The following is a 19227-nucleotide window of genomic DNA, read 5'->3' as shown; positions in this document are numbered from 1 at the left end:
CATGGGAATCGTTCCCATCTTCAGTGGTGGAAGAAGAACTCAGATCTTTTATCCAAGTAAGAGGTTACTAGTCATGCGTTCAAAACCTTACTTGAGCAAACGTACGGAAGTATTAGCATCAAAATGCAGTTAAACTAATCATTAGGAGGAATTTCAAAATAATACATATTATATTTCTGGATTATAATTATTAGTCTATTAATGTACATGTGCAAACTAACCACTAACTAAATCTTAAAATTAGAATTACAGCCTCGCGGTTAAATGCCTCTGCCAGTCAGACAAGTTTCTGGACCAGTTTTACTGTGACCTTGACCTTTGACCACCAAAATCTAATCAGTTCATCCTTGAGTCCTACTGAACATTTGTGCCAAATTTGAAGAGATTCCCTTCTGTTCTTGAGATATTGCATTCACAAGGCCAAAATCATGTTTTGTGAGGTCACTGTGACCATGACCCTTGACCTTTAGCCACCAAAATCTAATCAGCAAGGCGTTACTTAGATATCGTGTCCACGAGAATGGGACAGAAAACCCAGAAACAATAAAAAAAAAATGTAGGGGAGCAAAATGTAGATTATTTCCCTCAGAAATGTAAACGCATAGAAATATGAAGTAGCATAAAATGAAATTACTCAAGTAAAATACAAGTACTTCAAAACTGTACATAAGTACAGTGCTGAGTAAATGTACTTAGTAAAGCTACTTCTCACCATTGCCCATCTCAAACACCTGTGTGGGCGAGCAGGGCTTCCAACTTCCTCCATCGCTCACAAATCAAGGTCTCTTACTCAGTTTTCCTTCCTATTACACAAACCGTGTGGAATATGCACCTGGTTGAAAGTATGAGGGGTCTGTAAGAGCAGAGTAATTGACTTTGCCAAACACAGGTGCAGCTAGTAACATCACTAATTACCACATTCCGTTCATGTGAGCCAGTTAAAGGGCTCTGGCGCTGTGGATGCTGGATCACTGGCATGGCTCAATAACACAACCAAAATGGAATGGAGACATCATTAATGTTAATGGTTACACCTGTGTGTTCCCTGCCATTACAAGTTAAAATGTCTGCTGTAAAAAAAGTACTGAAGATGAGGTTCAATAGGAGGAAGTTGTCACACTAAGTGCACACTTCATCTGAAATACAGACCCTTGAATGGGTGTGTGTCCGGTCTCAATCTCCATCTCTACCATTAGGTTTAATTCCTCTGCCTCCCTCTGACTTTATGAGTTCTTCTACCACTTGTGTCTTCTCTCTTTCTTTGTTTACCATGCTTGAAATATGCCAGGCCTGAGTGTGTGTGTCTGTGTGTTTCCCTTAATATTTCTTGAGGAGTGCATTTGGAAGACTGTTCGTCTCCAAGTGTGTACACACACACACACACACACACACACACACACACACACACACACAAGCCTGGCATATTTCAAATATGAAAGTGCATTTCAGCTAAGAAGTGGGAAGTGATTTATAAAAGGCTTTAGGGAAAGGCTTTCTACTGAGGAGGGAGAAAATACATGGCAGAATAACTCTTCAGAGATATGGAGAGTGGGAGGGTGCTGCTGAACGTAATGTTATAGATAGCAGAGCAATCGGTAAGGGTGAATATAGTGGTTGATCAGGATACAGTAGCTCAACCTTTTGCTTACAAAATGCTCCTTGGCGCTTTTATAACACAGGTGAAATAATCAAATGAGTAAAATTTTATCGTTTTAATCACACATTGTTCCAACCTTTTGGCTCTGTAGGGTGCTAAGCTCAAATCACTAAATCCACGCTACCCGGTTGTCATATAAAAAACAGGAGCTGAAATGATGCATGATACATGTTTTGTTTTGACAAAGCTAAGTGTGGGTTGTTGTAAAATCCCAATTAATTGCTTGAAAAAAAGAACATCAAATAATCAGACATACTGGTTGTTCATATTCAATTTTCACTGTAACCTGGTGATGGCAAGTGGAGTTTACAGTGTGAAAAAAGTGTCAGTGAATCTGCATTTTATACACACATTAAAGCCAGCTGAAAAGGTCAAGAGAAAAAGTGAAAAAGCTACTGAAAGAGACAAAGGAAGCGATAATAATTATGCATAACTAACCAGAGAGAGGTATGCACTGGGTCTGATTTACCGGCTCTTGTAAAACTTGAAAACAAAACCTGCTACTTTTCCACTGATCCCAAACGACTGAGTCATATCGGCCTCCTTCAGACAGAGCTTGCTTGCCTGTGTACAGTATGCCATCCTTAGACTGATTACAGCATCGCAATCCCAGCTCGGTGACTCAGCTCATCCTGTTTATTCCAACATTCTTTAAATAAGCAATGCGGTCTGACATAAGAATCCACTTCCATACCCTTTCAAGGCAGATTTTCTACACTCCTGAACGCAATGCAGTTAAAGGCAGTGTGGCTAATTAACAAACCTTCCACTTCACCTGTCACATTTTTAAAAAGCCAGCCTCACACAAGAAGAAAAGATCCTGTTCATTCTCTAGATGAGAGTTAAAATGGTCTACTTGAGATGCAAAAAGACAGCCAGCCCTTTAGACCCAGATCCAAACTAAAAACTCTTGTTCACTGAGGTTTTGATTAATTTTCTACACTGAATTTCCTTTAGTTCTTCTATCTGATTTTTAAATAATAAAAGCTTTCCTGTATCTTGAAGGGGAAAATAGCCAGAGGTAAAAAAAAAAAAAAAAAAAAAAAAAAAAAATGAAAACAACTTAAATTAACAAAATGATTGTGATGGGGATGGAGCAGCAGCTAAGTATACGGTTCTGAAGTGAATAAATCTACATGAAATTATGTTGTTACAAAATTAGATGACAGGACACCAGATAATTACACTAACAAATGCACAAGCTTGTATATGATGTTGCTGGAAAGAGGTGGAATTGCTTAACACTATAAAACATGGGAAGATATTTGGTATTGGGTAACAAACATTAGGCATACTGGGTCTTTCTAACATGACATAATTCACATTTCTAGCCTCACAACGTCTGGATGGAAATGGTGTAAGGATGCCTGTAAATAAATACCTAATTCCCAGAGCTATCAAGCATAATACTACAGTAGCATGTCTTTCCCAGTGGAACATTGAAATAAACTTTCAGCACAGGGGTAGAGTGTGGTGAAGTTTTGGCAGTGTTGTACCTGGCATGAGTGGCTGTCCAGTCATTCCTATGGGAGGCATCCCCAGGTTGTTCATGGCTGTTGCCCAGGCGTTGGGGTCTGACATGGGCATTGTTATTGAGTTGGAGTCCATTGTCATGTTGCAGATCCCTTCTGCAGAAAGACAGAAAAAGCAACACAGAGAAGACTCAGTACCATTCCTGTGACATCACATTCATCATGATACTGGGCCATGCCAGGCAAAGACTGAGAAACAAGATTGTTTTTAACAGTGTGGTGCTGTCATAGCATCTCCAGATGTCCTTAAGTCTGTGTTTTGTCTGAGATGAGAAGAGAGGGGAGGCTACTGTGACCCTGCGGACAGTCTGACACCACAGTGATTTCAACAACATTGTCCTTTAAAACAACTACAACAGCCTGGCCTCTTCCTGTCTCAGTGACCTTTCCCCTGGAAATGTCGCAGTATGACTGAAAAAACTGTCACACAAATGTTGTTCGCAAGGGCACAAGTATATTAAAAAATAGGAATGGATTCATATGTCTACACAAAATGTACACTAATGAGTAAACCAGTGAAAGATCAGAGGTTTCATTTGCAAGCCACAGTAAGAAAATAATACAGCGTAAAACAAGATTATCATGGGACCAAGCACAAATGCTGATGCTATCAGGCATTTGCCAGGCACTCTGCTACTGAATCTTGGAAAACTTTTTAAAAAATCTCCAAGTTATCACAACAAATACACACACATCATCTCAAACTCACTCTGCCAAGTGTTGCATAATAAAGCAAACACACTTAGATCCCCATAATAAAACTCTGCAGTAAAGTCAATGTGAACACATCATACATCCACCAGCGGCTCATTCTCCCCGTCTGCAGTCTATTTCACAGCTCTAAATGCTCTCTAATTCTCTCCTCTGGTCGACCTCTTTCTCTCTGGCAGACCTGTAAATTGCTGTGACTGCTGGCTGCGCCAAGCTGCCCTTTTCTCTCCTGATGCCAAAGCCAACACCGCTGTTAATAATGAGAAGCTCTGCACCTTGCACACACTTCACACCTCAGAAGGTCTGTGGCAAAGCCCACTGTGGAGATAACACTCTGCTCTGTGTGTATTAATGTGTGTGGGTCTGTCTGCACAACAACCACTATATTGGTATTCCTGGTGTTAAGACACAGCTGGCGATGTGTAATAATTCTGTTTGCCTCTTTGCCTCCCTCTCTGAGCTACTAATTTCAGAGCTGTCTGCTGTCGCTGCCATAGAGAGGCCTGATAAAACCGCCTGTGTCTGCGCGTCGCTGTGACAATGCTGCTGACGTGGACTTCACTGGCTTGTTAACTAACACAACCCTATTAACTGCAGACATTCTGCAGACTTTCGAGGACCTAAAATGAAGGAGCAGAGCAGAGGTGGTGAGCTGTTTTATAGCAGTTTTATTACAGTTTACAGCACAGCGCTGTTGTCACTGCACTGGATACACACACTGAGGGTTTGACTGGTGAGTCTTCTTTTCTTGTTGGTAAAATAATAACAGTTAGAGCTAGGATAATAAATAAACATGTGGTTGGTATTATGTGTAGCTGCAATGATCTTTGCGTTGAGCAATAGACTAGCAGATAGAGAATTAATTGACAACTAATTGACAGAAAATGTATATATTACTATTACATGTCCTAAAACTGCCGGTGACATTTTCCCACAGTACACTGACATCTTCAAACTGTGCACTTTGTCCAACCATAGATCCAAAAGCCAATTTACATACATTATATAAAACATAGAAAAGCAGCAAAACCTGTAAACCAGCAAAAGCTTGGAATCTTTGCTTGATAAGTAACAAATAATTGAGTAATCGCTTCAGCAACAATCATATTATCTGTTTGCAAATATCACCCAGTGCTAATTCCCATCTGGATACTTTATCGATAAATGGTTACTCCATTGAATTTCCAGAATAAGAACTATATATATATATATATATATATATATATATATATATATATATATATATATATATCAATATGTACAGTATGTACTACTGTTATTGCTACTGCTACTTTGAAATAAAAAAAAAAACCCATATGTCCATATCCCCCCCCCCCCATTCAATCTACTGAATTGTAAGTGAAAACACAGGAAGGGTCTGTCTTTGATGGGGGAAATCACTGCACAAGTCAAAGACAATTCATTTCTGTTCCTCACTAGAGAACAGAGTACTTATTGACCGTTTGTTGTGCGTTTGACTGTGTACTGTCAATGCTGGGCCAAGTTAACTCCTCTACACTAGCCTCTGACCCTGCTGACACATAATCTGCATTTGAGTCATAACGGCTGCAGTTCATCTGTCTGCCACTCCGCTCCTATTCATTTAATGCATTAAATACGTCACCCTCTTTCTTTTCATTGTACTAAATGTTTCATTTTTCTGTTGCCTGTCCTGCATCGACTCAACTGCCATTCATTGTCTCATATTTCCCCAATTCACAAACAATCTTTCCTCCATGAATCAATTATACTTTTCAGGCTTGCAGCTCTGTGAATCAGTCACTGAGGGCTTTGGATTTTGGCACGGCAATGTGACCTTGAGGGCAGGAGTCAGCCTTGGCTCCCCTTGAAGGAACCATCCCACACCATCACATCAATATATAGAGCTGCAGGACGAATAGCAAACAGCTGCTGAAAAATCAACACAGGGATACACGCATGTGCAAGCACACACCCAGGCGCAGATACACACAGCACATTAACCTTGCCAGAAGGGAGGAATAGGAGCCAGGAACAATACTGCCAATGAGGGAATCAATGTTGGTAAACATTTTTAACTGAAAACACGGATTTGAGCACTTTGCTGTTCTGAAGCCAATTGTCTACATGAAATCAAAAGCACCTAATTGAAACCCAGCATTTAATTATTTATTCCAAGGTCAGGGAAAGGGAAAAATCAATGGCGATAAGAGAAAAATAAACCAAATTATTTTCAGCTGTTGGCTCAATTTAACTTGAGCTCATACAAATACCACATCTAACTATATAAACAGAGCAGTTTAATTATGTGCAGACAAGACCTAATGACCCAGAGATCCAAATGTAGAACTCTGTAGACCTGAACCTAATATACATAAGTCTGGTTAAGCTGGGCTAGACTTAAAGAGGCTACAGGTGGAGGTTACATTGATCGCTTCTCACGGGATGTCCATATTACAGTCTCCAAATGTAGCGAAGTTAGAATTACCAAATCAACAGACTTATTGTGAAAACAACACAGCAGTATAAGTATTACTATTAAGTAATACATGTAGTTCAATCAGAAATGTAACACAGATGTCATAAACTTATTCAGAATTTGACCTTTGAGTATAGATGGGGATGATCCACTTTCTGGTTCTCTGAATGAGCTGCAATAATAATAATAGAAAAAAAAAAATCATCCATGTTCTCTAATGTGAATAATTGATGGTTTTCTTCTTCTTTCCTTCTATTATATTAAATATCTTTGGGGTTTTAACTGGTAGTCGTACAAAACAAGTAATGTGAATATGCCAACTTGGCATTTTATAGACAATTTATGGACCAAAAGATTCATCAGTTAATCAAGAAAATAACGGACCAACACATATACACATAAACAAAAAGGAAATTCAAGTGTAACAAGGACAATGAGCCTAAAAAAATGAGGCAAAAAAATAACAATACAATAACCCACACTAATGGACATGCTGTCAAGAGACCGCCCTGAGTGCAACTCTACACCAGTACCACCATGATACATTTCTGTGTGGATATTGCCCACGGCAATTAAAGTGATAGAGATTTTGATTCAGCTTGGGTCCACCCTAGCCCAAAGCTTTCCTGATACTCACTCTCTCAGGGCTGTGACCAGCTCTCAGCTTCCCTAAAAGCTCCCCCAGGAGGCAGATAGGAAATTAAGTCATTTTAAGGCCCATTGGCCGTGAGCCCCAACAGCAGGCAGAGAGACGCTAGGGGCCATTTAGTCTAAAATGCACATGGTTTTAACAGCTAACTACAGGTTTATTACAGCCTCTAGAGAGCAAATTCAAGAGGGAGCCAAAAGATGAGGGACAGAGACGAAAAGAGAACGAAAAGGTCGTTTTTAATAGACAGATGTGATGCTGATGAGACGAAATGACAGAAAGAAAAGTGAAGTAGAAAATGGAAGCTACCTCAAATTGAACTTCGAACACTGCAGCAATGAATATAGCACACAGACCTGATGACAGTCATTACCACAAAGTACAAGCTGCAAAAACCTACAATTATTGTATAATATAATGACATTGCTGAATACACAGTGTTTGAGCAGACAAATTAGTGTAATTAAGTTTCAATATATGTGTATCCTCCAACCAAAGAAAAAAAATAAAAGTCCCAGTAGTACTTTCTGATTCTCTGGTCTGAGGCACAGTATTGGAGGAGATGTTTGGCATTTTCCATTCGGAAGACGTGTAAAGTGTCCATACTTATGCATGGAAAGCACATAGTAGAAAAAAAGGCCTTCTGTATAAAATTGCTCGGTGAGAGCGGACGCCTCTTTGACCTTCATCTTCTCCTGAATGCAGGTCTGTATGTTTACTTTGTGCGTGTTTGTTCATGTGTGTTTCTGAGTATGGGACGTAAGTCAGGGTCATCTGTAAAAAATATGTTTCATCACAGTGTGAGAAGAACCTAAGAACATGAAGATAAGATATATGCATGAGTATAAAACCTTGTGTAGAGGACATTTTGTACGAAGAAATGATCACTTTATTATTTATCAATTACTTACGTGTCTGACATACACAATCATGCAGCACACACTGACACACACACACAGTGACTGTTTAATAATGTATGACTGCCCTTCTCTCCGCTTCTTTGATCTGTTAATTATGATAAAACTGGTAGGGGTCTGGTGATTAGTGGTGGCACAGTGAAGAGTGCCCTGAGTGTTAAACTACACCGCGTCTCATTTAGGACCAGAAAAGAAGACAACAAAATGAAGATGTTAAGATGACAGAGGAGGCCTGAAGACAGTCTGGCCTCATGAGGAAAAAGAAAAGAAAAAAAAAAGAAAAAAAGAAAGAAACTCCCTCTGCCATTTATTTTTCAAATCACCCCGATAAATTCTGACACACAAAACTTTTAATAAGAGTAGAGTTCAGGGAGACTTGCAGAGAAATGTGACTCCTGCTTGGAAGGAGACAAGCACAGACCACATGTCACACCTCATCATGTACGGTGTTTGGTTGTTACAGGGGAAAAGCAAAATGTTTACATGAAGCCCCATTTGAACAGGATTAACTCTGCAGGGGCCGGTGTGGAATAAAATATTCAGTGTGCTCCCTTTGTAATTTGCTCATCGTTCCAGGCAGCATTTTATCCAAAGTGAACTTGTGAGGATGTGGTCTGTCATAGATATGGACATTCTGCTTATTCAGACTAGCTAAAAAAGAAAAAAAAAAAAAGAAAATACTATCCTACCTTACTCTTCCTCTCTTGAAGGCGTACCGGTTTTCAAATATCCCTATATGTTGGTGTTAACATGTTTTCATTTGGCAGATTAGTAAAAATATTTTCCACTTGCTCCATTTTTATACAAAAGTCAAATTTCACACTGAGTCGATAAATAAAAAGTTGGACAAACATCCTTATCCTGTGGATACAAAACCATTTTAAAATAACCCACTGTTTTCCATCTCACAGCAAAGTCCTTTCTTTGCTGTGAGAGGAAAACAGTGTGTCATTTCTTTTTTTTAGACATTATCTCGTTTTTATACAGAAACCATTCTTAGGGACCTCGTCAGGTATCATGTGTTGGTGCATGATTGGGGGGGATATTTTATTTTGGTAAGATTTAGTAAAGTTTGGAAGTATTAGGACATTATGGTCAATGTTGCAAATCAATGAGACTACTACTTTACTATGAAAAATATTAATATATTGCCTTATAAATTGACATATAAGCTTTTTCTGTTAATGTGTTACTCCTTTATCTGTCTTATAAAAGAGGATAGATAATAACATAATTGTTTGAGCGCTTTCATTAGATATTACAACCAGAAATAGGTTACAGAGGCTAAACAATGTTAAACATATAATGACCTCCCGGTTGAATACTGCACCTGAGTGTAACATCATTACTGAAACGAGAAGAGTGATCGCTTTACACTGTTGTGGAAAAAAAGTTATTTTATTACCCTCCAAACCAGAGACAACCTCAGGCATTTCCTGCACAGAGAATTTAAATGGAGCTAGCAGGGTCTTATTCCCATTCTGTGCTTCCTTAAAGATCCGACCACATTACATATTAATCCCTAAAGCCTTGCTGAAAATGTGTGAAAGAACAGCTGCATGCAGATACCAGCGTCTTTGCTGCCTTCAGCGTAGTAACAGGTAACCGTGGCTTCAGTGAGGAGTTGGCAGTGGAGGTTTCTCAAATCAAATTACTGCCTCCAAAATTGGATTGAAGTCCAATTAGGTGCTCGTGGTCATAAAGACTCGACTATTTGCAATCGTCATGATTTAGTCCATTGAGTCAAAGTGCACTGATCCTACTGGCTCCACAAGACTGAAATGATTTGTTCATTCGCTCCTACCGAGACCCTCATCAGGATACGATCAGTTACAATCTGTACCTGTTCCACATGATTAATAAAACCAATCCATCATTCAGACTGAACACACATTCCTATAGATCTAAAGAAGACGTGTCAGTCTTTACTTGATCAATGAAAGCAGACAACACATCAAACTGTCAGTCATCGCAAAACAATTGACAGCAATGAGGCAGTAAGTCAAGCAATTTTGTGTTTATCTGTACTGTCAATAAACGGTTGATTTTCTGTTTTATTTTTAGGACTACAATGAGTCCTGAACATGTACTGACCCATAATGAGTGAGAATGTAATTATGTTTAAGCATTTTAACTCTGCCTCTAAAGCAACATAAACATAGCTTTCTATGTCTGAACACAGCGGTGGCGCAGGGGTAAACTTCACACACCACTGCAGAGTCCTGGGTTTGACAAAAGCTGCTCTTGTTGCTACAACGTTTAGATTAAACATGATAAAATCCTCCTTATATTCATTCATCCCAACAAATCATCCACACTAAGAGGGATTGAAGAATAATGCTGACACAATAAACCAATAAATTAAAGCTGCTCTGTCATGACTCCAACAAGCTTTGCTCAGCAAGTACAGCTAAATGCCTAATTTCAATTCCCTAAATGAGTCTCAGTGCTGGGTTTGAAATGGCCGAATGCTGCAGTCTCCTCTTGTAAATACACTGCATGATTAGTCTCAGCTAAGTAGCAAAGACTGATGCAACATGAGTGCCATAAACTCCCTGATGTGACAAAAGCTTTATTGAACTATGAATTTATAGCCTTTAACAGGGAACAACAGAGAGCAAGAAAAAGAGGCACAGGGCACATCAGCATGTGTCTCACTGAGGAAGAAGACTTCCCTGGGCAGATTAGTTATAGTAAACAACCTCAGTTTCTGTTGCCTTATCAGGAGCTATTTTTATACGAATGGAGCAGAGGCACTTGTGTCTGTGTCAATGTTGTCAAGGAAGAACATCCGTTCCTGGACAGGAGCATGACTCTTCCCTTCCTTATCGGACTGAGAGAGGTGACAGACAAGAACAGATTATTCTGATATCTGGGGTGGGAAAGAGGGATGGGAGAGGAAAAAAGAATGAAAGAGAGAAAAAGAGCAGATCTCAAAAAGAGCTGTAACCTCACCAAAAAGTACTCAAAATAATATGGTGTAGGGTTGTCCATAATAAACAATGAGGGCAGGGCTACCAAGTAAGACTGGTGTTTGGACTACCTGACACACTGCTCGGTGAGGTTTAAACATTTAAATGCTTCAGTTAGATGGTAGTTGCATTGTGAGGATGAAGCGAAAGCAGCAACGTGTATCACTGTGCTTTGACACAGCAAGTGATTAAGTGGCTGGTGGCAAATATGAAATAGCCTCCAAAGTTGTTGACTACACTTGTGGTTCCCATATATACTGCTGTTAGACTTTGACATTTCTGACTGGTCAGAATAACAGAGGTGACTTTGATGAATGTAACTCTTCACCTACAAGCAGAACCAAGTTCAACTCTGATTGGACTGGGTTTAACTTGAAGTGCTGCAGGACAGAGAAAATGCTCTCAGCGCTGCTGCAGAACAACTGTAACGTTGCCTTAACTGCTCCTGAGTCCGGGCAAACAATGGAAACGAATCAGCTACTGCTTCTTCCACTACTACTACTCTCCCTTTTTGCAATGTGCTTCTACTCAAACATGATGCCTGTTGTCTCACCTCCTCCAAACAATCATACCAATGTAAAACAATATCTGTTCCTAATCTAACAGCCTCCTCATTGGTTCGACACTGGTTCTTTACATACAGCTGCAAGACACGTGGCTGAAAGTGAAAGTGCAGTTAAATTGTAAATAACTTCTGAACTTGAAATCTCATCTTGAGTACATACATTCACACCTTATTATAATAATAATTACCAATTACAATCACAGGGATCAGGTAGGGCTCGAGAAGCAGACTGACATCTCCCGAGAAAAATAGATGGACAATATTTAGGTTGTTTTAACAGCTTTTCCTTTTTTTTTCTTCTTTTTTTTAAGTTTACGAGGTGAGATGAAAAGTGCATTTCACACTGTCTTCTCCAACCCTTAAAGACACAATAAATTAATCTTTACCTCTCTAATTTAACCATCAACATGAACGGCCTCCTTAATTAAGACACTGCTGACATCTACAAGCAGGAAAATTACTTCCATGACTGACAGGATGCAGGAGTGTACCATTGATCTTAATTATGGAACAAAACAGCTGCTACTAATCTCTAAGAATGATGAGCTCTAAAAGACAGGAAGTTACTTTAATAAACAAGTTTGCTGAGATGGGTCACACTGACAACAGTGACAATTTGCCCAATTACAGAGAAGCTGATTATTGTCCTGTATGTTTGTCACACCTGGGAGAAAAAAACCGTAGCACAGCTGGGAAATCTGTGAAACAAACATAAAGGAAGGGACCAAATCTATGCATCTCTTTTTTCATTTGTTGGCTTAATAATTTGAACATGCACAATATATTACTGGAGCATTACATAATGTAAACCTCAATTGTCATTTGCAGGTTTATTAATTTAAACATGCACAATGAACCAGTGAAGCACTACATAAAACTGTATGAAACCTGATGTAAGATGCGAGATGCTATCTCACCATAAGAAACGTTTGGGACGTGCATTTCATTCCAAATTCCTTCCTTACCTTTACAGAGTACCCATTAAAAAACAACAAGTCCTGCAGATCTCATTACTGAGCAGGAAAAATGGCCTTGCATTTTAATGTGCAAATGACTGTACTGTACTGGAGGGGGAAGATGAGTGACAACAGTAGAGACTATGAATCAGATTTTTTTTTTTCCTTCTTCTTTTTTTTTTTTTTAAATCATGGCCAAGCTGTCACATCAGTAAATACTGATTTGTGAGTAGGCAATCTAATACACAGTGTGGTACAGATGTGAAGAAACAGACTCCATTACCAGATCAACAATCTAAAGAGGAGAGACAAAATAGGCAATTTGATCATTTCAAGTCAGCTGGGCAAAAGGAAAAAGAAATGAACTGGCCTTGAATCCTAAAGCACGTGAACCACTAATTTAGGTGATACACACATAGCTGAGTACACGAGAACAAACTGCTCTAACCAGATGAATTATGTTTAATCAGGTGTAAAATAAACCAACCAGGGATAAATCAAGCACCCTGGTATGTTTATTAGACAGCTTGAGTCTGAAATTGGCCTCAACACAGTGAACCGTATATCAGGGTTTATCCTGACAGAACCACAGAAAGATGATACTGTGCATATGTAGTTCACTACATAATAATATTAAGAACATTACTACTGCAACTAACGATGATTTTCAGTCTCAATTAATCTAACTGTTCTGGTCAAGAAAATGCCAGGAAAGATATTCAGTTTACTATCACAAACAAATGAAATAAATTCTCACAATTTAGAAGCTGGAACATGGCAATTTTGCTTTGAAAATAACTGAAAAATCCTTACAAGAAACAGTGACTTTTGTTTTAAAAACTGTATATTTTGCAGTTTTTTTCATATTCTTAAGTATTTCATTTCACAAATCCACTGATGACAAGAGAGATTTGTCGAAACAGGAATGTAGCAGAGCTGTTGTGTAGCTTGCAATGCTAGAGTGTGCTGTTGAGACTATGCTGGATAATGGAGCATTTAATGACTGTATTCATGGCATTACACAAGCAGACAGACGTTTTGTGCAAGACTGACCTCAGATTTTACAGAGAGAAAGAATGCACTTTGGTTATTTATTTTATGGCAATATTATGTATCTTTTTGTGATGTTAGTGCATATTCTGCTTTCTTCCTCCACCATTTCCTCTCAGGGCTTTTCCAAGGAAAGACACAGAGAGCATTTATGCAAAAAAAGACCCTATGAATGCTTCATCTCTCTGCAATTGCAGGAGATTATGACATTGCCTTGCAGTAAAGTGCTGGAGGACACTTCAGGAAAATGTGGTCCATGTCCACTAAACACCACCCTTCAGAGTTAGACCCACTACGCATCTATAGTTCAAGTAAATGATCAACATGTCACCAGGAGTCCATTCATTTCTTATAGAACTGAGCAATCAGGGAAACTCAGCCAAGTGGAAAAGGTCCAAAACGACTCCAGCCGTTTACTATATTTGGACTGGCTCAGACACACGATGCTGTTCCTGTTGTCCAGGCTCGGTGGCACTGCGGCCTGGACTGTGTCAGGTTTTGTGTGAGTGTCTGTGTTTGGAGCCCAGTGGCTTCAAAGTCGAAAGGTGTGGATGTAGGGGGCAGTTTCACAAAGACAGAATTTGACTATGGCTTAGTTCAAACTAAAAGTCAAACTTGCATGAAGTCGTCTACTTCTTGCATTATTATTAGTAGGACTAATTTGACCTGAATTTGGGGTAAATAATAAAAAAAACAAAAAAACAAAAAAAACAAAAACATTCAAACAACTCAGCTTGTTTTAAACACTGTAGCAGAACATGTTTTTTGTAATTTGGTACCTATGGTCAGCAGGTGTCAGAGTGTTAACACGAAAACATGGGTTTCAAGAGTTCACTTGACGGGAGGATGGCTAATGTTTCAGGCCTTAAATAAATCTTTAATTTTGTGAAACTGTCAAATGAGCATTAGACTAATCAAAAAGCAAACTTAAGACTGACGTAATGCTGCAGACCAGTCTACAATACCTTTGTGAAACTGGCGGCACATCATCAGGGTTTACAGTGATCAATGTAACACATAGGAGGAGTCACACATCACTTATTCCTAAACAGTGCCATTGCTCAGACCATAAATGCTGAGATTCACGTTTGTTACAGCTGCTACTTTTATATTTCCTCCAAGTGAAAACAAAATACACAAAATTCATAAGTCAAAACTCAAGTGTGCAAAATCAACCCTCCCTTTAATCAAGTTAAACAATATCTATATATATATATATATATATATATATATATATAGTCCACTAGAGTGTAATGTGGCCAAAGAAATCTTTCTAAAGAACTGAGGTGAAAGACTAGATTTGACAGTGTGCAGGAGTTTTTTGCTTTGCTCGATTCTCAGGTGTGCAAAAATTCAGCTTCTTAAATAAATCTAGATTTTATTCCAAAATTATGCAACACATTTGCTGAAATATAAAGTTGAAACATATTTGCTGAAGACAAATTCTGCATTGATGTAACCGTTAAAAACGTATTACAACTTTTAGCATGACTGATTAGAACGGGAATGGAAATGAACTCCTCTCCAGAAATAATTGGTAAGAATTCCTGCAGCGTTTTCACAAAGTGAATAATTCCACAGCAGTATCACAACAGGGAGTGAAACTTACATGTCATAATAGAAATGATAAATTCATCTACTGAGACTTCAGACCTCACTACTGAACGGACTGTCATGGTAGTGAATTTAGATAAACATGGACGTTAATGCAGTAAGACAGATGGGTTCAAATATATCCTGTATTAATTTAACTCTTTCTCATCTATTATGTATTATGTCAATGTGAACCAAATGTGATTTCTCATAACGAATTCACATGACTTTCAGCTCTCCTGCAGTGCCCATCTGTTCACCAGACAAATCAAACTATTCTCAGACATAGCAGAACAGCCAACAGGCAAAACAGGAGTTTCTTACAGACATAAAAAGTAGTTCTAAAGTTTACTTCAAAGGTAAGTGAATTCCATAAGGTAAGAAATCTGAACTAAAAAAAAATTAGTTTTCAACAAAAACAGAACAGTGCAACAGAGACTTAACTTGTACAACAGAGAAAACACTCAATACTTCAGTGTTTACTGCTCCTCTGACACATTCACTGGCAGACCAGTGGAGACTGGATGCACATGTTAATGAGATGCACTCGAGTCAGGGTTTCAGTAAAGGATATGAAGTAATACGGGCAGATATGAGGAAAAAATCATGTAGACTTATTGTTTCTTAAATCAGAAACCAAACAAGACAACATTGCTGAAGAGCAGCTCAGGGTCCTCGTAATGGGGAATGAACAGTTATGATACTTCTTACATCCTAATCTGTCTAGATTCTGTTCTACAGTCTATTTGAATAATATTCAATTTAGGGTTTCCCAGAGCTGGGATGATAAACCACCCAGATCCTGATGCTTCTTATTTTGTTTTCAATTCAGCTGGTTGATGTTGGCCTGAGCAATAAAGACACTCTCAAAATAAATAAACATTTGTATGTGTAAAATATCGTATCTGCTCTCTAGGTTAAGGTTTTGTTTCATTAAAAGTGTATCAACTTAGATGAGATGTCAGCAGAGATGGTCTTTGTATCAGGCGATAGGCCGCCTCCTCTGTAACAAATGAAATGCAATGGGCAAGTGTATTGGATTTTCCTCAGTTGTCTCTGCCTGCTATGTCCATCGCTGCTACTTTGGACTTTTAAATGTATAGGTTTGAAGAAAACCCACAGAGCAATTCACACAAAATGACATGGCAATATAAAATCTAGTGGCACATACCATATATGTGTTTGGGCTTAAATTCAGCCATGGATATTTGTTAAATGTCACATCTCTCTGTCTCACTATATTTAATATTTTCACTGTCCAACAAAACAATTACTAGAAAGTAATGCTATTATTATTATTACTACTAGAAGGACTACTACTACAGATATATTATATTATGTAATAATATAACATACAGCAAGTCATCTCGGTTCTTTCTTGGTTGGCTCAGTCTTCCATAATATATCTGATATAGTCTCTAATGACCAAAGCACGATGCCAAACCAACAGAAAGCCAAGACAGAGGATCAATAAAAATTCAGAGAGCTTTGCTTGCCAGCTGAGGATGCAATCAGATGGTGACTTGGATGAGGAAAATAAATAGAAAGCCTCCAGATTAAGGGGAAAAACAACACAACTGATCCAAACTGTACTATAGTCTATAGCACAGAGCCGGTTAAATCTGATCGGAAACTCAACAGCTGTGCAATTTAATTGATCCCACGTGTGATGTCAAGCACGCAATCCGTCTCAAACTAAAAATCCTTCTCTGTGCTCAGTTCTGTGAGAGGTTAAAACAACTTAGAGCAGAGACATAAGACTGGCATTGTTGGATTTAGTGTTTAGCCCACTGATATGCAGTTTGATACTTCAGCCTCAGAGTGAAGATGTGGGATTTAGATTTAACTTCACTCCTTCAGCGCAGCATTCCTCCATTTTAACCTTCATTTATCACGTCAGCTTCATAGGTCAAAATAACAATGTGGAATTCATTTGAAAATTAAAAATAGAAAAATGTCTGTAAACAACAGAGGGAGCCCTATAATGACCCGTTAAGACCTTCATTTCACAGAACTAACACTTCTTCCTCTTTTCTTATGTTTGCCTTTTGTTACCCTTTTATTTATTTTCGTAATTTTAAGGTTGTGTATATAATCTCTCAAAACAAGAAGAGGTTATAAGCGTTGAACATGTTAATTTCTTAATATTTGCGTTTAGTACCCTTCTAGCAAGGTCATTTACCTTCTCCCCAACCCTTATTTGATCCAGGACTTCCAGTACTGTTATGAAACAGCAGCTTGAAGGCAAATCCCCAGCTTTTAAGGCAAACTCTGTTATAGGAGTAAGGGGAGACCTTGAAGAAAGAAAGGGAGTGTCTTAGACAAATCCAAAGCCTTTCCACTGAAGATTCATGGGCAGAAATCTCTATAGTGACAAAGTGTGAAGTTCTGAGGGCCTGATTAATTTCCTCCTCAGTGCTGTCAGTCTTTATGTCCTCCACTTTTCCCCCGAGGACGTAGAAAAGCAAAAGAAATGGATACCTGAACTTAGGATGCATTTACACAGCGAAGCATACATATTTATATATACTTACTTTAAATCTAAAAAGAAATCTGAGAATGCGCCAGGCAGCCAGAGGGAGATCTCGATCAGATGACTGAAGGTTAGGAAAAAGGTGAGGGCACAGATGGAAAATGGTGAGCCCAAAGCAATACCTATTAACATGGACTTTCAAGGTGATACAATTTTAAAAGGTTATTATGGAAATACAAAACTGTGTTTTATAGGTTAAACCGGTTCCTCGAACCTTGCCGTTACATCGGAGAACACTTGAGCTGTATGAGCCCCTCAGTGTTAGGACTAAGCTCTAATAATCCAGACAGCCTGTGTCCAGTTTGCCGCCTTGTAGGAGTTTGCTGTTTAACAAGTAGGCACTACACAGCCAAACCCTTGTTTAGTACAAGAGACACATTGAACGCGTCTATTGATGCCTGAAGGACAGCTCGACATCCTCTAGGAGGAAAAGCAAGCAGGAGAGCTTCTTTAAATCTGTTTTTGCTCTCCTCTGAAGTTTAAACTGTCAGAACAAGAGACCAAGGCCTCAGAGAAAAAAACCTGTGGGGCTGTCACTCTTTGTTGCAGTAAATAGAATAACAGTGCTCTAAGTCCTTATAGCTTGTTACATTATGCCGTGCTCGGAGACAAAACATCTTCAATCGTCATGGTTAATCAACAGCTGGAAAAGTCCAGAAGCAAATTGTAAAACATCTATGACAGACACTGTTTTTTTTCTGCATAATTCAGCATCCTAAAAATAAAATGATAATTAAATAACCTTGAAAGCACAGTCAGTTTCGTTTCTTTTAACTGGGGAGAGTAAAGTCTCTCATAACATCACATTAAGTCACTCAAATAGAATTTGTTCAACGATCTGATTTAGTCTTTGACATTTTTAACAAACCCTCATGACTTCCCTCCAGAACAAGAACCTTCATGCAACTCCAGTGGCTCTGCACATGCATCTCATGCTGCCCTGTCTTTAGAGCACACCACAACCATTATGAAATCACACCAACACTAAACAACTCTACACAACTCAAAGTCATTCACCAGGAGTCAGTGAACAGTCACATCCAAAACCAGAGACACTACTACCTGGAACAGAGTCTGGGGTTATAATCTCTCCCCATATTGGTTCACCTGTTATCACATGTAGTGCAAATGTAAACCTGTCCAAACCAACTAAGAAATAAAATGTCACAAAAATGTTCATTAACATGCAGTATACTATCCATTAAAAGAACCCATTTAGAACATGACAGCAGATGTCAGTGAAGGGGTACTCAAGGTCATTTAATCCCCCCCGACCCCCATTTATTGGTAAAGCAAAACGTTCAAACATATAATTCTTCTTGAGACTGACGCACCATATGACAGAAATATATTACAGACTTTCAACTAACTACACTTTTAAATGTGCCTGCACGCTGCTGGAGAGGCCTGTATACTCATTCTCCTGGGAACTTAAGGATTTGTCTTCCTAACCCTCAATTGGACAGAGAGAACCTGTGACAAATGCCTTCACCCACAGTTAGCACTCACACACACGCCCACATACCCTTCCATTAGACAGGCTCTGGGGACTATTGCACTGCAGCAAGATTTCACATGAAGTAGTTGGTCTGCTAGGCAAAGCTTCTTGTGCATAATAACTTCCTCAAGATCAA

General features: G+C 38.8%; 1 protein-coding gene across 5 annotated transcripts in view; it reads right to left on the bottom strand.

The window, feature by feature from the left end:
* Positions 1-19227, bottom strand: part of LOC130173661 (ecto-NOX disulfide-thiol exchanger 2-like) — a 171708-nt gene that overhangs the window by 50156 nt on the left and 102325 nt on the right. For all 5 annotated transcript variants that reach the window (XM_056383097.1, XM_056383096.1, XM_056383098.1 and 2 more), the window contains one exon: positions 3154-3285. In XM_056383097.1, the coding sequence (XP_056239072.1) occupies positions 3154-3285 (132 nt within the window). The remainder of the gene's footprint in view (positions 1-3153; positions 3286-19227) is intronic.

Source organism: Seriola aureovittata, chromosome 8, assembly GCF_021018895.1.
Source record: "Seriola aureovittata isolate HTS-2021-v1 ecotype China chromosome 8, ASM2101889v1, whole genome shotgun sequence".
NCBI lineage: Eukaryota > Metazoa > Chordata > Actinopteri > Carangiformes > Carangidae > Seriola > Seriola aureovittata.
This window is presented reverse-complemented; position numbering and strand designations above follow the sequence as displayed.